This window comes from Podarcis erhardii (genome assembly GCF_964252035.2).
Source record: "Podarcis erhardii genome assembly, chromosome: 5".
Taxonomy (NCBI): Eukaryota; Metazoa; Chordata; class Lepidosauria; order Squamata; family Lacertidae; genus Podarcis; species Podarcis erhardii.
The window spans coordinates 90,305,791-90,330,545 of record NC_138509.1 but is presented as its reverse complement, the minus strand read 5'-3'; the positions used below and the strand labels follow the sequence as shown (position 1 = coordinate 90,330,545).

Below are 24,755 nucleotides of genomic sequence, written 5' to 3'. Positions count from 1 at the left end.
ATTGCAAGTCTGTTTTAATTTCTCTTTGCCTCTTGTCAAGCCGTGTGCTTCCCTTATGCTAATACCGCAAGCCATGAACCTATTCAGAAATAAATGCCTATTGCAGTTTTCGCATTGCAACTTCATGTTTCTTCAGATGTTTGGCTCTCGAGAGTGCAGCCGTGTCTTTACAAGAATAAGGTGAGAAAATTCCGTGAGTCTTGCAAGCAACAAATGCTTTGCATTTACATTACTGTACATTTCAGAAGCTATTTACTTCAGCAGTTAAACGACTGCATATATTTTGCAACTGGGTGAACCTGGTTAAGAAGCGAGGGAAAAAATTGAGTCAAGGCTGCTTTGCATCTGAAGATTTCCAAAGCAGCTTTTGCTTCCAAGCAGGAAGTAGGAAAACTAGTATATGCCATGTGCACAAAGAGGATATGCATACACTTGGCATACATAATGATGTATTTGCAGTCTACAGTCGTACCTTGGTTATCAAATGGCTTAGTTGCCAAACAAATCGGCTCCCAAATGCGGCAAACCCGGAAGTAAGTGTTTTGGTGTGCAGACGATTTTTGGAAGCCGAACTTCCGACGCAGCTTCCGCTTGAGTGCAGGAAGCTCCTGCAGCCAATCAGAAGCTGTGCCTTGGTTTTCAAACGGTTTCAGGAGTTGAATGGACTCCCAGAATGGATTATGTTCAGGAACCAAGGTACCACTGTACATGACTTTTCCCTACTAAGAAGTGATATATATGTAGGAAATCTTATGTATATGAACTGGCCCTTAGAGCCAGGCAGAATAAAATAATTGATTCAGAGAGGTGGAAGGGACCTTGGAAGTCATTTAGCTCAATCCCCACTAATATAATGCCCTTTTGTAGGTTATTATCACGAAATATGTAGTGCTTTGCACATTTTACCAAGCACTTGAAGTTTTGTACACATTACTCGACTGGAGAACTTCATTGCAAAATTCAGAGAGGTGCGAATTTTGGAGGATGACTGAATTTTGGTTTGCATACTGTTTCAGGAAGTGCAAATTAGGCACCGTGAATGGAACCAAACTTCTCTTCTGTCCCCCGTTGTACGACTGAGTTACATCTCACCCAAATGTGTTGGCAAAAGTGGTACATTCCTTGCATTTGATGGACACTGCCCCTATCCTTCATCTTAAAAAGCAGAGACTTCACCTTGCCAACAAAAGTCTGTATAGTTAAAGCTATGGTTTTCCCAGTAGTGATGTATGGAAGTGAGAGCTGGACCATCAAGAAGGCTGATCGCCGAAGAATTGATTCTTTTGAATTATGGTGCTGGAGGAGACTCTTGAGAGTCCCATGGACTGCAACAAGATCAAACCGATCCATTCTGAAGGAAATCAGCCCCGAGTGCTCACTGGAAGGGCAAATCCTGAAGCTGAGGTTCCAATACTTTGGCTGCCTCATGAGAAGAGAAGACTCCCTGGAAAAGACCCTGGTGTTGGGAAAGATTGAGGGCACAAGGAGAAGGGGACGACAGAGGACGAGATGGTTGGACAGCGCTCTCGAAGCTACCAGCATGAGTTTGACCAAACTGCGGGAGGCAGTGGAAGACAGGAGTGCCTGGTGTGCTCTGGTCCATGGGGTCACGAAGAGTTGGACATGAACTAAATGACTCAACAACAACAAGCCCCTATCCTTCTGTATGCTGACAGCCATTCTTGCCCAGCGAACATTCAGTTTGGCCCAGGATGGTCTGGTTTCAACTAACCTGCTTAAGGAGGTAGTTAGAGGGAACTGCTTTGCAACATCAATAACAGCAAACAAGCATCCTTCAAAGACACCAATCTGCCCCTACAATGTGCGGCCACAGGAGAATGGTGATGCAGTCTAAGAAGCATCTTCACTTCCCATGTGATAGTGGTGCTGGGCAAGAAGAGCCTCACCAGCACCCCACATGAATGGTGTGTGTTTGCCATAGAACACTCCCCAGAATCCTCTGGGGTTCTGCAACAGGCATGCAGGAGTTTCTTGGCAAAAGCGACAGAGTTTGCCGGAGGCAGAAACTTGGAAAAACCCTCTTACAAGAATGACCTTAAGAAAAGTCAGCATCTTGTAGACTCAATTCCTTCTAAAATGAGATTCGTATTAGTCTTCCTTGGTATACTAATATATATCAGCAGGGTGGTTGTGCGAATGAATTCAATGCATACGATAAAGATGGAAGGTTTAACAGGGCCGTATAAATGCAAAAGAGATTTTGTACCTTAAAAACCCAAAGCAAACCCCTGTAGCAACAATGGCTTTTAATGCAAATCAAAATTTGAATGGTTGAAAAACAATGTTACATTAAAAATGGTCTTTCAACTCAAGTCTGTCTATATAATCTCTCTCTCTCTCTCTCTCTCTCTCTCTCTCTCTCTCTCTCTCTCTCTCTCATACCTCCTTAGAACTATCTATATGGATTCTCGTTACTTTTTCACAGCCGAGGAAATAATTGTGGAAATGAACATACAAGCCAGGGCAAAGTATTGCACTGTAAAAGACAGTATAGATGAAAACAGGAAGGAAGGTTTGATAAGGCCCCTGTTGCAAATTGCAAACACAGTTATCTATTGCTAACAGCGACTTGCCGACACAGATAATTCAAAAATATGATGCCCGTTCATTAAGTAGCTCCAAAAGAAATTGTACACAACAATATGCCAGTTCCATCTTAGTCTCGTTCACTTTAAACAGGAGTGAAGAAGTTGTCGACTGCAGCCTTTGATTATAAAGCCATTTCTGTGCATCTGCTCCACCCTCGCCTAGGACCCTTGGCAGCCAGCGAACCGTTATCCAATTTGACAGCAATATTCCAGAGTGATAAGAGTGTGCCATTAGGGAAACGCGCCCCCCCCCCCGTGACCCGGCCACACAACAATTCGAAAACAAGGAAGCGGAGACAACAGCGAACGAAGCAAGCAAGCACTAGGGCCCCGAGGACACTGGAACTTTGCAGATAATGCAGGTCTTGACATGTCTCCTTTTTTTTTTTGCATGAAACAACCGAAAAGCAACCCCTGCCAGAAAAGACCCACTCCAAGAAGCATCTCCGGCTGATGTCAGAATAAAAGCAAATCATCTACACAGATGGCACTTTTGCCTGCACACAGAACCAATGCTTTGTGACCAGAACCCCTACTAGGATTACCTGTCAGGGAAGAAGCAACTGCAGCAATTTACCTTGAGAGATTTCCCTAACGCCCAGGCAGCAACTCCGAAGGGTTAAAGGCAGTGACTTTTCTCCCCCCTCCCTTTTTTTGGGTTACAGTACTTGCAGATCACAACTCTAGGAGGACAGAGAAAATCAAGATGCAATAGCAAGCCAGGGTTCCTTACCAACGGTCAGTGCACATAAGGGGAGACGGAGTTCAGAACTCGGACTGTGGGCAGACACAAGAGCGAGAGAGCAAGAGAGAAACTGGCAGCTTTGTTTTACAAGCTGCAACTCTCCAGCCCAGAGACGGAAAGTCAGTCTGCCGCTTGGGTGTCCTGCCACAGCTCAGCGGGTCATTGTCATGCTCACGGCGGCTTCTGCCCTGGCTTCTTCCCACCATGACCTGCAAGGCGTCCAAGTGGAGAAGGAGGGTGCTTCAGAAGCTGGAGGAGGCACCGTCGCAAAGTTGCACTTGCTGAAGCTCACAATTATTGTTTGTTAACATGAGCCGGCTGATCCAGAGAGCACGTGAGCCTTGCCTTCTCCCTGCCCTCCACCGGTCTGACACAAGCATGCTCACAAATGGAGCAAGCAGACAGCCTTGAACAGACCAGAGGAAGCTGCCTCGCTCTGTGTTAGCACCTTGGTCTGCTTGGTTCAGTATCTTCTACACTGATTGCTCTCCAGGTTGGTTTTGGACCTAAAGCAGCTGGGGGTTGAACCTGCAACTTCCTGCATGCAAGGAAGATGTTGTACCACTGAAGCGATGGCCCTTTCCTAAACAGGTAAGGGATCCTACCTGCATCCCCCCCAAAAAACCACTGAATTTAAATATGACCTTTAAAGAAGATGGGTAAAGAAAAGAGATCCCTTGCCTGTTTGATCTTCAATACAGCAGAAACTGAAGGCAAACAGTCCCTGCCAGCATCCTTAACTATTCAATGATCTGTTCTATTGGTGCCCAATCTCACAAAGGTGAAAACAGGCATCTTTGTAAAAGTTTAAATCTCCATGTTACAGGGAGTTGAGGAGATTCACGCAGGAAAGTTACAGACCTGATATTTAATACCAAATACTACCTTAAATATCATCTCAGTTTTGTGACAGTAGCACTCCCCCCCGCCATTAAAAAGTGTTTCCATATTCTCGGCTCTGGGTAAGGTTTCCATGGTGGAAAAGCAGTAAGGTCTCTCAGTTTACCAGGAGCCTGGACAAGAAGTTAATATTCAGACTTTAAGGAACGCGGGTGGCGCTGTGGTCTAAACCACTGAGCCTCTTGTGTTTGCCGATCAGAAGGTCGGCGGTTCGAATCTCTGCAACGGGGTGAGCTCCCGTTGCTTGGTCCCAGCTCCTGCCCACCTAGCAGTTCGAAAGCACATCAAAGTGCAAGTAGATAAATAGGTACCGCTCCGGCGGTCCTAGGCCTTGTGCAATTGGACATCTTGATTGATGATGTAGATAAGGGTGAAGAGGGATGCTTATCAGATTTGCACATAAGATGAAACTGTGATGATACCTAGCACTATGAAAGGTTCATACCCTCCAACCTTTCTCTGATGAAAATAGGGATGTCCCATTCCATAATGATAATTTTACTATTTATACCCCACACATCTTACTGGGTTGCCCCAGCTTAAAACATACATAAAAACATAATAAAACATTAAACATTGAAAAAAACTTCCCTATACAGGATTGCCTTCAGAAAGCTTAGGGGCCGGATAACTCCATACCCTTCAAGATTTCTCCAATGAAAATAGGGACATCCTAAGGAAAAGCGAGACATTCTGGGATCAAATCAGAAACTGGGACGCCTTCCTCAAATCAGGGATGTCCCTGGAAAATAGGGACACCTGGGAGGGGGGCGTCTGAAGGTTGACTCAATATTTAAACCAATCTTAGGAGGATAGAACATTGGACCAGAACCAATAAGATGAAATTCAATAGAAATAAATGTAAAGGCCTGCATTTACTGCAGCCCACCAGTGAAACCTTGCCTTGCAGCAGTACATGTGAAAAAGATCTCTGTATCTTAACTGACCACAAGCTACACATGAACTAGTGGTGGGATGTAGCTGCCAAAAAAGTTAATGGAGCCTCAGGCTTCGTTAACAGAAGTGTAGGTCCCATCCGCACTGTGTATTTAAAGCTGTATCATACCACTTTAATCAGCCATGGTTTTCTCCAAAGACTCCTGGGTATGTACTTTCATAAAACCATAGAATTGTAGAGTTGGGACTCAGCTAGCCTGGTAAAGAAAAAGTGATTTATATGCACTGTATATGCGATATAACATTGTGCTGCCAGATGGCAATGTGGAGTCCCATTTTTCTCTACCTGTTTTCCCTGTTTAAATTTACAAAGCTTTAAACTGAAAAGCTTCTTTGATCCAGGCTTGGGAGGGATCCTGAGGATCATCTGGTCCAACCCTCTGCAATGCAGGAGAGTTTGTTAGGGGTGCTTAGAATTGAGGGAGACCCCACTTCCCCTCAGAGCTACACTTCCCAAAGTTTCCAGGGAAGAGGATCGATGGTTAAACCATGTGGGGAACTGTGGCACCGTGAGGGGAATAGGGGTCTCCTAACAATTCTCAGTACGCTTAACAAACTACAGTTCAAATTACAAACAAGGCTGGGGAGCAGAAGTTGGAGGTTTCACTTCAGCACGCAGACCAAGGTCTAAGCTTGGCTGAGAAGCTTTTCTACCAAGCGTCAAAAGGGACCAATGGGGAGCCATGGACAGGGCCAACCAGGAAGGTGTATATGAGCTGACAAAGCCCTCTTCTGGCCAAGACATGCAATTGTAGAGGACCACATTGGTTAGTAGTTAGGTTCTGGGGAGAAGCAAGACCAACCCATGGCTAACACAACTGCCCCACAGGGCCATTACTGGAGCCACGAACTCTTTGGTGGTTATCCCCGTTGGAAGCACATGCTGTTAAAAAACTGAACATGGAAAGACACTGGCCCTCCTATAGACAGTTGATAACAGAAGACCAAGGCCACTTAAAGTTAAAATCATTCGGGGAGTTAAGGCAACATGCATCTGATTGGTTCCAATACCATCAGTTGAATAGTGTCTTTAAATCAGACATCAAAAGAGGTTTTGGTAAAGAAAATTCAAAATTCCAATCAATATTATTAAAAAATAACAAGAAACTTTTATCAGAAATGTATGATTTCCTATTGGAGTGGGACCTGAAGGATGAACTTTTAAAGGAGGTGCAGATAAAATGGCCCCAAGACATCAGCAGGGCTATCTATTTAGAACAGTGGGAAGAAGAAGAAGAAGAAGAAGAAGAAGAGTTTGGATGTGATATCCTGCTTTATCACTACCCTAACACTACCCTAAAGCGGCTAACATTCTCCTCTCCCTTCCTCGCCAACAACAAACACTCTGTGAGGTGAGTGAGGCTGAGAGTCTTCAGAGAAGTGTGACTAGCCCAAGGTCACCCAGCAGCTGCATGTGGAGGAGCGGGGAATCAAACCCAGTTCACCAGATTATGAGTCCACCGCTCTTAACCACTACACCACACTGGCTCTCAGTGTGAGAGGCTATGGCAAGTAGATATTAACTTTGCAACCTGCTACTCTATTAAATAAAACTTTATAAAAATGTTATTTAGGTGATACATGACACCAACCAAACTCGCAAAAATTTACAAGCTAAAGTCTAACTTATGTTGGAAATGCGGAAAAGCTGAAGGAACAATGATTCATACTTGGTGGAGATGTGAAAAGGTTAAAACCTTATTGGATATAATACATGATGAGTTTAAAAAATGCTCAGGACTTCCATAGAAAAAAACCCAGAGGCATATCTACTGGGCATAATAAGGAGTGATATCTCACAGAACAAGAAAGTAATTTTTTATATGCCACAGCAGCAGCTAGAATAGTTCTAGCCAGCAAACGGAAAAGCGAGGCAATACCCTCTAAAGAATAATGGATTTATAAGCTAAGTGAATACATAGAATTGGCAAAACTAACAGCAGCCATAAGATCCCAAACAAATCAAAATTTAAAACTAGAATGGAATTATTTTGAAGAATACATGGAAAAATACTATTCTAAAAACATATATGCTAATATGCATAGATTAAATATGTAAAGTAGATGTGAGAATATGAATATATGCCTAGTAAGTATAGATTAAGTAAGTAAGTAGGTAAAGCAAAGATGAAAATGAAATCAGGAATGGTTGTAAGAGATAAAAATTCTTAGAAATGCAATGAACTAATCAAATTAAAATTTAAAGAAGTCGAGCTTTGGTGGAGGGAGGTGGATAAGGTGTCTTGTTTGAGTTTGTAGGGACTATACCTATTCTATGTATATTTGTGTTATTTGTTTTGAGGTGTATTAGTGTTATTTGTATGCATTAATTTTCTCTCAATAAAATTATTAAAAAATATTTTAAAAACTCAAAAACCAACTGCCCCACAGAGAGCAAAAAAAGAGGAGAGAGTGTTTTTGTAAAATGCAACCAATAAGTTTCTCCAGATTTAATATTGCTACTAACCTGCTAGATTTGTATACAGTGACCTCTCCATTGCAGCTCCCTTGCCCCTCAATACAAATGATGTTATTTTATTTTATTGCTACATTTATATCTCACATTTCACATGGTTCTTCCCCTCCTTCCCATATCACCAAAGTCATCCACTGAACTTGGCTGAGTGGGGATTTCAACCGTCATCTCCCAGGTCTTAGTCCACCACTCTAACCACTACGCCACACTGGTTTTAAACATGGAGGATTCTTAGAAACCTCTTCTGAAGCAGCAATGGACTGGATATATGTATGCACATGTGGCTGTGGAAAGTCAATACAATCTATATTTTTGTGCATGGATATTTACATACCCATCCCTTGATTGCAACCATTCTGTGATGTTAATAGCATTTGGCTCTCTTGTTGCAACCAGTAGCATTTGGCTGACTGGGATGCAGAGAGGATAATGGTGATGATAAACGTTCATAAATATTCTTATCAGGGAAGTATAAAATGATTGCCATAGGAAATGCCAGATCTACCAATGCAGACGGGGGTGGTGTGGGAGGTGTGGGACAGAAACTTTTCTTCTCCCCCTTTTGCCCCTTCCATTGAGCTGTGTGGGAGGGAATGAACCACATCAGTTCCAAGGCTGAGCCCCTCTTTTTTTTGGACAAAGCCTCCCCAGCACACCTCCAGAATACTCTGTTTTAACCCCATTGCCAGACAGTCACCATTGGCGATACATCATAGGAAGCTGTCTTCGACTGAGTCAGGCCCATTGCTCCATCTCGCTCAGTGTTGTCTACACGGACTGGAAGCAGCTTTCCAGGATTTCAGACATGGGGCAATTCCCAGCCCAACCTGGAGATATGAGGGATTGAACCTGGGATCTTCTGCATGCAAGACAGATGACATTCCACTCACCCATGGCCTTTCATGAATGCCCATGAAACATTCTAGTGGGGGAACACCAGGCGTTGAAGCTCCACTTAGTGTATGTGCTGTTCTACTGATGGGCATTCCTCTCCAGCCACTTAACACCAATTCCAACAATCCTTTACAACTGGATTTCTCCCCAACCATCCAATCTATGTTTATTCAGGAGTAAGCCTCATTAAACCCATTGGGACTTATCTATGAGTTATCGCGGCTAAGGGCTCGTCCACACTTTCACTTGAACCATGCCTAGAAAGCGCAAGTTTGAGGGCTTTCCCACTTGTCTCCACATGTCCGAGTGGTTTTTCGTATGTCCCACCAATTTCCCTGGGAAAACATTTGTTCTGATTCAGTGGCGGGACGAGTGGAAGTTTGGCTGGGTATTACACTGGTAGAAAGACTGCTTCCAACTAACCACTGGTTCGTTTGCCAACGCTATGCAGATAATTCAAGAATAACTTATGTTTTCTGATGGCACCTAGTTTCTGTGTCATCTAGTTGACCCTGGGAAGCAGGTCAAAGTTAACAGACAGCAGCATCAGCCCTTGAAGCCTTGACAAAGGGAAGTAAACAAGATATTCCAGAAGTTGACATCTTGACAAAAGGTGAAACATCCATGGGTGAAGATCTGTAACTATGGGCATCATGAGAAGCAATTTGGGATCTTTCCTGGCATAATACTTAATGTCCATGCATTGCCTAGTAATACCAAACAGAATAGAGCCACAATAGTTTCTAGCAAGAATGATCTGTGATTGTGCTATGTTTTGCTCCCAACCCGCCCCTAGTTCTGTGTTCCCATGACACATGAGGGTAGTGCATACCAATGTCAGGGAAATAAATGTAATCCTGATTTATAGGTGTTGTGTATTTTTATCCTTTCCCTTTCCTCTGTTACTCCCTAAGGCCTGACATATTCCCTGCTCTCTGAGAGCAAATACCCAAGTGAGATGGATGTGGCGAGTGCACAGATAACAAGGAGGCAGTTGCCCTGGCAACAGAAGTCCATGAAAACATTCTGAGCATCTTCTGCCTACTGCTCACTGTCCTTTGCACAGTGGCTGAAACAAGAAACAGATGTTAAATCACAGCCCTGGGTTTTTTTTGGAAGCTGCAATTCAAGAGCAAGTAGCAGAGATAGCCCATATGTTTGCACACTAATTATCTCTTGCTCCCTACGTACAACACTGGGTGCAACGGCCAAGTAGGGATAGCCACTTAACTCTCTTCCTTGAGCCGTGATAGCAAGGCTTGCACAGCACTGTGCTTCCATGGAGGGTTTTGAAAACAGTCACAACATGCCTGAGGAACCAGTTCCTAGAAATGCAGCAAGGAAATTATGTAATTAAAGAAGATGGCTCAAAAGGTCTTGGGCCATTCCTTGGTACTATGAAGATAGGCATGTCTGGAGGCAAAGGGTGGGAGCACTGACTACCAGCTTTTCATGATGTTGCAGTGGGTGGCTATTGACTGCACAGTTGTGCCGAGCCACCCCGCTGAATCATGGTGATATCATCCCACATCAGCTGATGCTTTGATGACATCCAGATGCCTGCTCTACATGCAGAGAGCCAGAAAGCTTCCACTGTTCTTGGAACTGGTCCTTGGTTACTCCAGAGGGCAGGGCTAGAACCAATGGATGGGAATTCTAGGGAAGCACATTTCAGCTAAACAAGTGAGGTCCTAAGAGCTGTTGGACAGTGGGACAGACTGCCTGGGGAGGTGGCTGGCTCCTCCTTCACTGGAGGCATTTAAGCAGGGGCTAGATAGGCATCTTTCAGAGATGCTGTAGCCACATCCTGCATCTCAGGTCCTTAACTGAGCAAGGGAGTTGCGTTAGAGTCCCATCTAAAAGTCTATGGATCTACAAAAGGCAGTAGCAGCAGAGGCTGGTCTATTAGGATGAAGGTATTGAGATGTGTCCAAGGAAACGGGGCCAATTTGCAGGTCCCCAGCTGGCTCCAGCCCACCGGCCGGCAGCCGGGTGATCTCCGGTCCTTGGCACAGCATGAAACAGTGACCCGCAGCTTCAGAACTCTTCAGAAGCTGGAGCACGCTCTAATAAGCAGAGTAATTAACTCTTCGCAACAGAAGGGCAGATAGAGGCATATGTAAAGCAAATTTACAAGCAGTTTATTCAGGACAAAGGGAAAACATGACTTCTCCCTTTCATGTCCAAGCAAGCAGCGTAAGCAAAAGCTATACACAAAACGGAAGTTCCCAGCAAGCTGTGCTGGACTGTAAACAGGCATGTGACACACAACAATCATGCCTGTTCCTTTTAAGGTGGAACGGAATATCCTAACAGAAGGGGCACCACTCCACTAACTTCAACTTGACCTCAGCCAGCCCAGACTTGCCTGCCTTCATACTTGCAACCAGTTCAGAGGATGGAACTGCCAGTCAGCTTCCTCCCTTCAGTCTCAGGGCTTATGTACACTTCCTCTTTTCCCGCTGCTTCCCCCCGGGGAAAACCTCTCTTTAGCACTTAAATGGAGCAAACGGCAGTTTGGGTTTTCACGAACCCTGCTTCACACTCTCTGTGCTTATTTCAGCTGGAATGTGTCCTTGACTTCTGATAATGTCTCTCGCTTCTCTAGATGGAGGCTAGGGAGAGGCGTGGAGAAATAAAAAAAGGTGAATTTTACATTTGTCGCTCCTCGCTTTTGCCTCTAGCCCTGCCCAACACTGGCATTTGGAAGGTTGTTCAGAAGGGAATGTAGCCTTCAGTCTGAAATTGTTCTCCATCCCTGTAACAGCAGAACCAAAACAACGGTCATGCCAGAAGGGCTGGAGTTTTGAAGCAACAAGGAATGAGAATGAGCTGTAAGTATTATTCAAAATACTTCAAAAGCCACACATTCTGCAGCAATGGACTGGAGCGTCCCTTCTGGAGGTCAAGGCTCATCACCAAATTGCAGAAGGAGATGAAAAAGGCTCCAGTCACATCCAGTGTCAGTTGGGGAATGGGTTAAGCTTCGATTTTGCAGAGGCTTTGGCTGTGGGAGCTACTGTGCGTGGAATTGAAACGGCAGAGTTGTTTAGTGGGCAGATATAAGCTCATCCTCCTGAACGAGATTCTCAGGAAACCTTCTGCGGAAACGAATGAAATTGCTTCATATTTTTTTTATCCGTGCTTGACCAGAGTGAACCGGCAGGCCATAGCTTTAGGCATTTCAGTTAATCTGGTTCCCTCCTCCTCTTCCCCATATCTAACTGAGCCAAGACAAGACCATAGCCAGAAATCTGGTTGGAAGCCAGCTTTTACAGTAAGTAACGGCCGTGCTGTGGAATGACACAATTTGGCTGAAACAAGGCAATAATGGGAGAATCCAAAATACATTGAGGTGACCTTGCCTGAGAGTTTGATGGAGCATCAGCAAAAGATATGCAGAGAGAGAAGAGGGTACAAATTCTAAGACTCAACAAAAGCAGAATTGGGCAGGGGGGAAATGAACAATAGTTGTACAATGTTGTGAGCCCAAAAGACCTTTTCTGATAAATCTCCAGATCTGTGCTTTGACTCCATGTGGACAGGGCTGTGCTCAGTAGGAGAACACATGCTTTGCATGCAGAAGGTCCTGGTCTCAGTCATCAACATCTATAGGCAGGGATTGGGAAGACTCCAAGAGCTGCTGCTGGTCAGTACAGACTAGGGTGGAGGAACCTTTGTCGGAAAATGATGTCCTGGTTAAAATATAACATTCCATGTTTGCTAGGTGAGCACAGGGTTAAGCACACAGAGTTCTCTGTAAATTCCTAGAGGACACTCTTTGAGGTCACATCCTCTGCTTGCTCAAGTGGGAAGGGTAACTATAGGAACATACCAGTAATCCTTATCACTTCCACCTCAGGAGCACTCTCTTTCTCGTGATACAGCCATAGGCATAAGATGCAGGATTTGTGCATCCCTGAGCACAGACGCCATCTTTGATCTAAACCATGTATTTTGTAATCTAGAAAAATATTTTACCTGACTTATTCCACTATTTCCTGCTTAAATCGAGTCTTCAACTTTATGTAAGTAAATATATATCCTTATAGCACAGACTTCTGTGTTGTAATTTTGTTTAAAGGGGAAGATCCTGTTCCTAGTTTCCATACATACTCATCCAGCACTCTCTTCTCCATCCAGGCAAATAAGAAGGCATTGTCAGAATTCAAGGACATATTCCAGTCAGGCAAAAAAGCTCTCAATGAGAGTGTGAATCACGGCCAGCAGGGATGTGATCTGGGAAAAGTGCCAAAGGCCAGAGGCCTAGAGGTTTCCATGCCTCCAAGAATGGGAGATTTCACACCCATGCTCTATACATTGGTTTTCTACCACTTTAGCTGGACTGGCTTCCCCCGAAGAATGTGGGAAATTATAGTTAGTGGTGCCAGTCTAAAATGGCTTGTGGCATCAGAAAATCAGGAAAAGCTGATTTCTTTTTCAAGGAGGTCTTCTCAGGCACAATGCTGCTGAACTGAGACCTCTGCAGAGTTATGTGAGGACTGTTGTGTATATAAATAAAAATAAAATTTGATGATATGCAATGTTCAGACTCTTTATATTAAAAAAACCTTTACTTTCATAAACACATAAATTTGAAGAATATATTTGCAATCTCATGCTCAGGTTTATCCCTTTTAACATTTAGGGATCTCCTCTGTCAGTCTCACTTCAGACAGATCACACTGACACACACTGTCCTTGACAGTATTTTGAGAAGTCTCTCTCGGCAGCCATTCTCCTCAAACACGCAGAGAGAGAGGCATACAGGGGAAAAAAGCAGTTAAAAACGACAGTTCTTGAATAACAGTCACAACAGAATGGAATGCCTCTCTCATGTGACTCACAGTCAGCCAATCATATGAGAGAGCTATTGCCAGAGGAAGAACCCCAGGCTAAAAATACACAGCAATTCAACATAAACAAACATTCCCATTTCAGAGAAATAAACGATTATCCTTAACTAGTCTTTGGGCACATCTGCACTCTTGTACCACTTTAAGCAGCCATGCCCTTCCCCAAAGAATCCTGGGAATTGCAGTTTGTCAAAGGTGCTGAGAATTGTTAGGAGGCCCCTCTCCCCACCCTATAGAGCTACAATTCACAGAGGAGAATTGTTAGGAGACGCTGCTTTCCCAGGGAATGCTGGTAATTTTACCTTTATGAAGGGAAGAGTGGTCTCCTAGCCCCTCTCAGCACCCTAACAAGCTCCATGGCAGTTTAAAGCAGTGTAATACTGCTATCAATGTATAGTGCAGATACGGACTTCAGTTCTGGTGCAGCAGAGAAGGATGCTTTCTAAGCCATCCCCTGTGCGGGGGGAAAAAAGCCCTTAGTGTCAGCAGCTGCTCTACTCTGCCAGAGCTGACTGAATCCAAACGGAAATGATGAGCCTGTCATTTTGCCCATCTCCTTGAGAGCTCGGCAGTCTACAACCACAGCCTCCGCCAGCTCCTTCAGATAAACCGAGAGGCAAGCGAGTGTGCTTTGGCTGTGCTTGGGGGAAGGAATGCGTTGTAGCACTGCCAGTCTCCGTATTAAAGGTCATCTGGTATTTCCGTGAAGAATGCAGGGCTGGCCTACTGCCCTGGTTCTCTATCGTCGCTGCTTTTCCAGTTGGCCGCCTGCCTGCCCGGTTGCCGTCCTACTCTGCAGACAGAGACAGTGGTTCACTCCATATGGCTTATCTAGGCATTACAGAGGAGGAGAGAAAGTTTTTTTTTTTTTTTTAAAAAAAAGGAACGATGTTTTGAAGGATCCATCTTTTGCCTTATTACAATGACTGGGGAAATGAAAGAGAAACTAGCAACAGGTTAGGCCTTTCCTTTTAAATGTAGTCTCACCCAGACATTCACAGGCAATCCTGTATAGGTAAGTTTTAAAAAATGTTTAATGTTTTATCATGTTTTTATATAAGTTGGAAGCCTCCCAGAGTGGCTGGGGCAACCCAGTAAGAGGTGTAGGGGTATAAATAATAAAATTATCATTATCAAATGGGACATCCCTATTTTCATTGGAGAAATGTTGGAGGGTATGCATTCACTAAATACAGTGGTGCCTCGCAAGACGAAATTAATCCGTTCCGTGAGGCTCTTCGTATAGCGGTTTTTTCGTCTTGCGAAGCAAGCCCATTGACAGCTTAGCGGATTAGCGCTATTAGCGGCTTTTAGCGGATCAGCTGATAAGCAGCTTAGCGGCTTAGGAAAAGGGGGGGGGGAAGGGGAAAAAAACCCGCAGGAACTCGCAAGACATTTCGTCTTGCGAAGCAAGCCCATAGGGAAATTCGTTTTGCGAAGCGCCTCCAAAACGGAAAACCCTTTCGTCTAGCGGGTTTTCCCTCTTGCGAGGCGTTCGTCTTGCAGGGCGCCACTGTATATATGGATGTCTCTGAAGTTTGGTGACTGGTGCTTTTGACCCCTCACTGGTGGCGAGATTTCAGGCACCCTCGCCTGCTCATTAGGATACAATTCTGTCATAAACAGTCTCATTGCAATCACTGAAGGTGAGATGCTCAAGTCCTTGTAGTTGCTTGGGGCAGGAAGCTGTCTGCGTTGATCATCCAGACACGTTCATGAGCTATTGGGTCGAAATGGGCCAATCTGTCGAGGGAGGTCAAAGTTACATTTGGTTCTCCACCCACTCCTGGCATGTTGCCCAGAACAGAGTGTGACCCTCAAGCTTTAAAAGGATCACTACCTTTAGTATAGACCCTACATGCACATCTGGCACTCTGCATTGCCTAGGCTGGGCACCTGCACGGATCTCGCTAACTGCTGTGCACCATTATCAGCTATCCCATACCCTGCAAATGTCCTGGGAAAACTGGGACATCCAATTTTTTCACGTGAGAGCACAGTGGGCATTTGGGTTGCTGTGCTCTCATGAGATTTCACACAAAGATCTTGCTCCGGAAAAAGCTATTTTTGGAGGGCCACAATCTTTCATGGCACCCCAAAACACCATGAGAGCATGTTCCCCCAAAAGCACATCTTTTGGGTTCTGTGATCTTCTGCGGGTCACATGACTCGTGCGGGATCAGAGGCGTGAAGACACATGTCCTGGTTTGGAGACTCAACATGTTGGAGTGTATGCCATCCTTTCCTGATGGCTCAGGAAAAGGCTGAGTGGGTAAGGAGGTGAATAGCTAACTTTGCCTGCTTGATGACTCGCTTGACTCCCCTTTCCTGGCAAGCAAAGTATGGTCCAGAAACCATTTTGTAATGTGCTCAACCACTTACATAGTCTAGCCAAGCAAAATATCTCCAGAGGTGATTCATTAATGGATGTCATGATGACGTCCATTTTCTCTTTGACTAAAATTCACTGTGAGAGGGACCTGAGTTGGATTTATTTTGCATTTTTTAGGCCACCCAGTGGCAAGAAATTTCAATAGCTGACAACTGACCATCAAAACAATCAAACAGATTAATAAAACCATAAAATCCTCTCACCAGCATGGAATAAAAACCAGCAACAAAAGGTGAATCAGAACAGCACCAGCAAAGCCTCTTGCTTCAATAAACATCTATGGACTCAAACCATTAAAAAAAAAAAACGATTAGGAGATTTAACAGCCAGAGAAAGGAAAAGGTCTTTTCCTGGTGCCAACAAGGCAACAATGCGTGTGCCAGGCGAATCTCTCTGCAAAGGACACCAGGGTGGCACCAGATTGGAGCCTTGGCACTGAGGGAGAGGGGTACAACTCTGATCAAAATCTTCTGGAAGCCTATTAGTCATGGAAGGGAAAGCATGTGGTTGAGAGCTCCTTTGAGCTGTATGCCAAAAATACATTCCTATGGGCCCAGCATAGAGAATGCAAGCACACTCCCTCCCAGTGCTCCAAGTTATATACAGCCAACATCTCAGTATGCGTCAGAGACTGTCCCTTGGGACAGCATGACTTACAATACCCCTGTAAGGTAGGCCAGTGATATAATATTATCCTTATATTACAGATGGGGTGATAAGGCTGTGAGAAAAATGGCTTGCCCGTGCACTTCTAGTGAGATGCTGGATGAAGTTAATATTTATTAATTCCTATTGCATTTCCATCCCACCTTCTTCCAAGGAGCTCAAAGTAGCTTATATGGTTCTCCCTTCTCCATGTTACCCTCACAACAACCCTGTGAGGTAGGCTAGGCTGAGAGAGGGTGGCTGGCCCAAGGTCACCCAGTGAGCTTCACGGCTGTGTAGTAATTTGGACTCTGGTCTCCTAGCCCTCCACTCTAACCACTATGCCATGTCTGAATCGTAGGCATCCCGGCGAACAGCTTGGATTGGGAGCTACAACTCTCTCTCTTCTTCCTGCTTAACAGACTATAGTCTTAAGAAACAGTGACTAAATCTGCACAACTATGTTTTCATCAGTTCAGCCCTCAATCTAGCTGACTCTAGTTTTCCCTTGAGCTCTAAAGAGATCTCTTCAAAAAAACGTTTTGCATCTCTGCCATGATAATGATAATAATAGCGCCAACAGCAAAACTGCTGTCTGAGATCAGCTTCCAGTGAAATACACGGTTGCGATGTGCAAGATCAATGGACTTAGCGAGCCTTAAAGTCCGCAGCAGGTAGCAGGACAGCTATGACACCTGGCTACCCGAGTTTGTCTCCACTGGCCCACTGGGTGTGAGAGAAATGAGTCAACGGCACCGAGAGTGGCTCACATCTCTTGATTAATTGCTCCCAGCGCCTGCACCTGCATAGCGGGAAAATGTGAGATGCATTTAAAGAGGTTCCATGTGAGCAAAATGATACTGGCAGCCTTTAGCAAGATGCTGGAGATAGATAGAGACAGACAGACAGAGACCATTCCAGTCGGGAGCAAAAGGGGGAAAGTCACATAAGTGAGACACACACTATGCCAGTATACTTTTTTTTTTTTTTAAATCTACATCATTCTCTTGTCCTTCTCTAAGACACTTGAGGCAGTGAACCAGCTTCTCCTTAAGATATTCAGGTGGCCTCTGTGGCATGGAGTGGCCTTCCATCAGCTTTGGCAGGAGGCTGGACAGCTGGAGATGGGTAGCTTAACTACTGTTGTCTATGCTCTGGTAACCTCTATTGCAATGCATTATATAATAACAATAACAATAACAATAATAATAATAAATTTTATTTATATCCCGCCCTCCCCAGCCAAAGCTGGGCTCAGGGCGGCTAACAACACTAAAGTAGTGCAACATTATAAAAACATTATAAAAATTAATTAAAATCAAAATTGATGGCAACCATAAACTAAAGTTTTGTAAAGATTGCCAAAGGAGGGAGTCAGGCTGCACCCTGACCAAAGGCCTGGCGGAACAGCTCTGTCTTGCAGGCCCTGCGGAAAGATGTCTAGTCCTGCAGGGCCCTTGTCTCTTGTGACAGAGCGTTCCACCAGGTTGGAGCCGCAGCCGAAAAACCCCTGGCTCTAGTTGAGGCCAGCCTAACCTCTCTGTGGCCTGGGACCTTCAAGATGTTTTTATTTGAAGACTGTAAGTTCCTCTGTGGGGCATACCAGGAGAGGCGGTCCCGTGGGTACGAGGGCCCTAGGCCGTATAGGGCTTTGAAGGTTAAAACCAGCACCTTAAACCTGATCCTGTACTCCACCGGGAGCCAGTGCAGCTGGTATAGCACCGGATGAATGTGATCTCTAAGCGAAGACCCCGTAAGGAGTCTCGCCGCGGCATTCTGCACCCGCTGGAGTTTTGGGGTCAGTCTCAAGGGCAGCCCCACGTAGAGCAAGTTAGGCTAGGTCAGGGCGAGAGAGGTAAGGAGCCAACTGCTTAGCTTGGCAGAGATGAAAAAATGCCGCCTTTGTAATAGCTGCAATCAGCGCCTCCATATGTAGGGCTGCTTCTGAAGAAGGTCTGTAAACTGGTGAGAATTTGGAGTTAGGTTGTTCCCCGGGGGCAAGCTGGTTTGAGCATATTGCCCCGATTCAAAGTGCCGGTTTTGACCCATTAAGTTTTAAATGTCCCAGGACCACAATAGCTCAAAGACGGCCTCTCCCCACATGAACTAACCTGGACCCTGAAAACATCCTCTGAGGCTCTTTTTCACGTGTCTCCTCAAGATTGCAAATATTTCGACAATCCCAAAGTTTGAGAATCAGTAGCACAGACATTGTAAAGGTGTGGTGATCTGTCATGGAACAACCCCATTGAAGAAGATCACAGTGGTTAGCCAGACCTCGTTGCTGCTTGCGAAGGGGCCCCCATGATGGTTCAAGCTTGTAGGTCCACCACTGCCTGTCCTCTGTAACACATGCCCTACTGGCATTCAGAAGGCACAGTCCATAGTGCAGGCATAGCTCATGCGATGCCCTCTAGTCTAAATGTTGTTGGACTATGAAACTCAACATTCTTGACCACCATCCATGCTGGCTGGGGTTGATGGGAGTTGTAGTCCAACAACATTTCGAGGGTGTCACACTGACTAGCCCAAAGTAGTGTGTTTTTTAGATGCTTCTTGGAAATGTATCTCTCTTTTTTTTTGCCCTAGCATTATCCCACTGCTGACCACTAGACTATACCGCTTAACATTTTCAACCTCAGTAATTTTGTTTTGAGTCTCTTGCTTTTCTTTTGAGTGTTTTACTGGTTGACACTTATAAATACTTGCATGTGTGTACTGAACTTTACTGTGTGTTTTAGTGCTCCTGGACCCTGTGGGTAAAGAGCTTTGACATATCTTAGGATGGCTTTGGGAGCCATCCTACACACAAAATGCCAGCATAAAGAGAACCGGTGTTGTTAAGCCACGATAAAGTTACACCTGATCTGTACTCCATTCAAAAGCAGCGCTGCTGCAGCTGCTTCTCCCTAAGCCTGGCAGTGGGAAAGCAAGCCTTTAAATGTCCTTGCTGGGTTTCCAGGCCATACGATGGAGCTGAATGAGGATCCAGCCTAACTTCCACCTCCCTCTGCTATGTCCACAGATCAGTTGGCTGAGCCAGGATGAACATGCCCTGGGTGTTTTCTTGTAGGGTCCATCGCATGGGACACTCATACTGCTCCAACCCCCTTCGATGAGACAGCATGGCTCCCTTCCACCCCTGATTCCTAGGTCTCCCTTCCCTTCTCTATGTTTGCTGTTTTACACATGGGTTAGTTAGGATCCCAGGGAGTGCATTGCTGCATGCCAGCCCCACAAGGAAGCTACACAATGCAGCTGCAGGGCTCAGCTCATCCCAGATCCTGCCTGCAACTGACCCCAGGAACCCTTGTTAGTCTTATGCCAAGAACAACTTCCAGGCTCTGCTTCCCATCTCTTTCTATCTGGCCCAGGGGAGGTGATATTCCCTCTCCTTTTCAAAAATCTCGACTCTTTCCCCTCCCTCCAGTTCCCAAGCTTAGCCCTGCTGCTGCTAGTGGCACTTATTTATCTAAATCCCGCCCTTATACCAATTAGACTCTGTTTGCCTGGTGTTTCTCAATTCCCCCTTTTCTCCATATTTGGTAGGTGAGCCTTCCTACTTTGCTGTAACTATGCTGCTGGTCTGATTTGAATTCTGCTTGCTTAACCAACCTTTTAAAATTCTGTAACAATCTGCATATTAATCAATGTTTTGGCTTTGCAATAATACTGTACCTTCTTTGATTCAAAGCTCTGTTATGTTGACTGAGTACTAATTACTCCACAAACTAGTGTATAATGTAATCTCTCCATGGTACACCATGACTCTGAGCAAAAGATCACATTACGTTTGCTGGCTGAGTAGACAGGCATACTACACATGTCTGCATCCTTGCATGTAACTTGTGGTTGAGGACCGACAGTAACACAGGGAATCCTGCAGCCAATATGGGTGGGAAGAACTGTGCATATCTCAAGAGTTTTTATTCCTACAAGAAATGAATTTGTGGATTGCAGCGCTGGACTTTTGCGGTGTGCTACCAACTTGTTGGGACGTGGGTGGCGCTGTGGGTTAAACCACAGAGCCTAGGACTTGCCGATCAGAAGATCGGCGGTTCGAATCCCCGCGACGGGGTGAGCTCCCGTTGCTCAGTTGCTCCCGTTGCTCCTGCCAACCTAGCAGTTCGAAAGCACGTCAAACTGCAAGTAGATAAATAGGTACTGCTCTGGCGGGAAGGTAAACGGTGTTTCCGTGCGCGGCTCTGGTTCGCCAGAAGCGGCTTAGTCATGCTGGCCACATGACCTGGAAGCTGTACGCCGGCTCCCTTGGCCAATAAAGCAATATGAGTGCCACAACCCCTGGACCTAATGGTCAGGGGTCCCTTTACCTTACTTTACCAACTTATCACTGAATGGGGAGCACAGGTGAAGTTTTCCAAGAGTTTTCCAAGAATAATTTCACACACTATGGGAAGCTGCCTTATACTGGATCAAACCATTGGTCTATCTAGCTCAGAATTTTCTATGCTGTCTGGCAGCATCACTTTAGGGTTTCAGGCAGAAGATATTCCTAGACAGACCTACCTGAACATGCTGAGGATTGAACCTGAGGACTTTTGCATGCCAAGCAGATGTTCTGCTATTGAGCTATGCCCCTTCCCTCACAACACAAAGTAAACCTTTGCCTCTAAGTGTACATTTATATTCCCTATGTGGGTAGATGACGTGAGAGAGCAGAGGTTGATAGATAGTGACATCCTAAGACTTTCTAGTAAGTCCAGGACAGAAGCAAGATATGAATCCAGGATTTTCTGATTCATAGCTCAGTCATTTAGGTGATATATTAAATGAGTTTTTGCTTGCAAAAGTCTGGTACAAGCCTCTTACCCAGGGAGACCCTTGCATTGCTCCATAAAATAAGTTGTAGATGCCATCAAAACAATGGACTGTGAGAAACTAAATCCTTTGAACGGAGGGACAGAGGGCAAGTTCACATAGTTGCATGCTCAACGCTTGGTGATTACAACTTCAAGTGATGACTTGCACCTGCGAAATGATCAAACATCATAAGCAGAACATTTGTGTTCCCTGACTTCTGATCCAAGCAAAACTAGGTACTTGCAGGATGGTATTTCTCCAGAAGTAGCACTATAACGGAAGGACAAGCTCTATCATTTGATGCCAATGATCTAATGTTTTTTTCTTACTTCAATCAACACTTAATTTGAATGGAAGGTTATTAAAGGTCAGCTCCAGACCTTGTTTTCAGTTTCAGGACTCAGCCCTGGGATATATTAACAGAGAAGAGATCACACTTGAACACATGAAGGAGTGACATTCCTTCATCACTAGTCCCAATCCAGCACAATGCTTCTATGTTTAGAGGCAACAGCTCCTAAATTCAATAACATATAGACAAGCTTGAGTAATGCTTCATGTTAAAATATAAGTACTATGTCCCTCTGAGCAATTACCATAAACATTAGCACTCCCTATGTACCTGCCTGAAATTCACTATATACTTCTCTGCCATTCATCACTCTATCATCACAGCCACTCAGGTGGGCAAATTATGCCAAAATTGGTGAAAGAGGAAAACCCGCATTCCATTTTCCTCTCTACGCTTTCTCCGCCATCTCAAGACTCTAGTGTCCCTCACTGGGAAATTCTTCATTATTCCAAAAATATTCACAATGCTCAGATCACCACCATCATTTTACATAGACTATCAAGACAACACATCAATCTGAATAAAGGAGCTGCACAAGGATGTAGTGTGCAGGCCATTTTTACAAACGATGCTTCAGTTGGTATTGGCACAACCTTTCCTATCTTCCAGACTTCGGCGTAGAACCTAGATTTGGCTAGAATTTATAGTCAACGTAAAACTTCCCCGTGCAAAAGCTTCTTAGCATCATTTGTGAAAATGTGCACTCTCCCGTGGAGCAGCGTAGACGCTCTCAATGGTCCTGAAGAGGGATGTCCAATTTTAGGGAGATATTTTTAAAAGCTAGCATAGGCTCAAGGGATAGAAAGAGGGAGGAAGCAGGGGAGGGAGAGAGAGATATTTACCAGTGTTTGGAAGGGCCAGGCAAGTTGGATCTTCTTGGAGATCTCCCCCTTTCCTTGGTTGTGCCTTCCTTGAGTGGAATATGTTCTGGCATCGGAGCAAGGCTGGGAATGGGTTCCCACCAGAGTCCATTGAAGGACCACCCGTATCACCCAGGAAAGCCAGTTCCCAAATGGGCATGCTCTCTCCTCCACTCTAGAAGCTGATAATGCTGCCTCTCAAATGAGTGAACCCGGACCCACGTGCCAGTCTTCAGCTAGGCAGCGCAGCATGCAGTAACTGCATGGCTCACAGGATGACCTTGCCTCTTGATTGGTCTTCAGAAGATTTTCACATTGGGTCAGTTGCCAAGCAAAACCATCCAAACCCAGCAGTTTAACATGCCAGATGAATCCCAAGAGATCCCCCTGCCATAGCTGTTGTCGTGCATAGCAGAGACAGCAGTGCATATCGTCTTTCAAACCAGGGGGCTCATTGGGGACGGGGAGTTAAGGAAGTTTCTATACTGACACCAAAGTTAGGGGAGGGAAAAATGCAGAGAAAGGAGTCCATCTCCCCCAAGTTCAGAATATATATTAAAGGGGGCAGGGAGGAAATCTGAACATTTGTTTCCTGTAACAAACACAGATGTGATGCCACACTTTATAGATCAGGATGAAAGGAGAGAAATTTACAGAATCAGTATATCAAACAAAAGATGCTTCATGGCTAACAAAGGCTAACCAACATGTTTCGGTGTGGAATTTGTAGGCAACAAACAACTTTGTCAGATGCTTGAAGTAGACAGAAATGATAGGTTGAGGTACAATGAAGGATAAACAAAACCTGCAAACAGAGTCTTTCCCCACCTTAGAAGTTTGTTAAACGGGCAACTGGTTTCTCTTGTATTAGTACTCACATTCAATTCTCATTAACTCAGGCGCATGTACAACATAGTCTAATCATTTGGCTTCTTGGTGCTCAACTTTCCCTAACTTCCACTGTCACTTTTAGACTGCTATAAACTTGGCAAAGGTCAGAAGAAGAAATGAGTTTAGTGGGCCTCTCAATCTTTCACTCTGAGCTAGAGGCCAAGGCTTCACCTGAAACCAACTTCTCTGCCTTTCTAGATGACCTTGGGGCAAAACACAAAAGTATTCCGTACTTCAGTTGATTTTCCATGTCAAATAAACCACTCACCCCTGAAATGTTTCAATATCCTCACATGGAAAAAAAAGAAAGAAAGTCACAGCTAAGACACAGTGAAATTGGTGACATTTCTTGTTGATGCCTGTGCACCACACAACCAGTCTCCAGGGCAGGGGGGTTCAGAGCAAGCATTAAATTAACTTTTGCTAGCCAGGAGAAATTGCATGCTACTCAAAGATAGCCTACAACCCCAACCTTGCTCACAAGGGAATAAGTGACTCACTTTCAAGCATGCGTTGGATTAGGCTGTGAGTGCCACTGAATTCAAGGGAAATTACTTCTGAGTAAACCTGCTTAGGGTGTGATGTTGCTTATCACATCAAAGCACTGCTGACCCTACATGAGAGTTAAGTGCTGGTAAGTATATATTTGAAACACACTGTCATCAAGTGAAAAGAAAACAAGCAAGTCTTTGAAAAAGTCTGGCAGCAAAAACTTAGGATATTGTCAAACTCGGGAGACCAGACATATTTGCCAGTATATTCTAAGTTCATATCCCCTTAGCCAGAAGGCAAATAAGCAACACCTTAGATGATGAACTGTAATGTCATAGGCTGAACGTGCAGTCTTTCTCTAAAAGCAGGTATAATATATCAATTAAAAAAAGAGAAAACAACAGGGAATTAGTGATCAACTTTCGGCTACTGCTAGGATTTTTATTATGCTTTCCCTTGGTGTGCAGTAAAGGTTTCACATTTTCTTCACGGATTTTCAACATTCTAATGCTGTTTTTAACTATCACCAGATCCAACCTTCCTCTTACCCAAATTTGCAGACCAAGATGATAAAAACCAGACTACTTTATTCTACCAGCAATAAGCCTCACAATGCCCATCACGGAAACATTATTCCTTCTAATCTGGTTAGCCTTTCGTTTCAGATCATAAATGCTACAGGCAGCTCATTTCAGGGAGTATTATACATGTCACAAATGCACTTCAAAATAGTTGCCTTGAAAAAAGGTGCTTGATTTGAATCCTTAACTAACACTCTAGTTGCTTTTCCTTCCAGATCTCCCCATCCTAGAAATCCATATTGTAAAACACGCCTAATAATGGGAGGTCAGTATCGTTGAATAAC

The 24,755-nt window shown here is 44.6% G+C and overlaps 1 protein-coding gene across 5 annotated transcripts in view; it reads right to left on the bottom strand.

The window, feature by feature from the left end:
- The window catches only part of KCNMB2 (potassium calcium-activated channel subfamily M regulatory beta subunit 2), a 312,693-nt gene that overhangs the window by 76,715 nt on the left and 211,223 nt on the right, over window positions 1-24,755 (bottom strand). The window contains exon 1 of one of the 5 annotated variants that reach the window (XM_081862819.1): window positions 22,490-22,797. The exons of the other annotated variants lie outside the window; for them this stretch is intronic. Coding sequence (XP_081718945.1) covers window positions 22,490-22,581 — 92 coding nt within the window. The 5' untranslated portion in view covers window positions 22,582-22,797. Of the gene's footprint in view, window positions 1-22,489; window positions 22,798-24,755 lie in introns of those variants that run through there. 5 annotated transcript variants of the gene reach the window in all.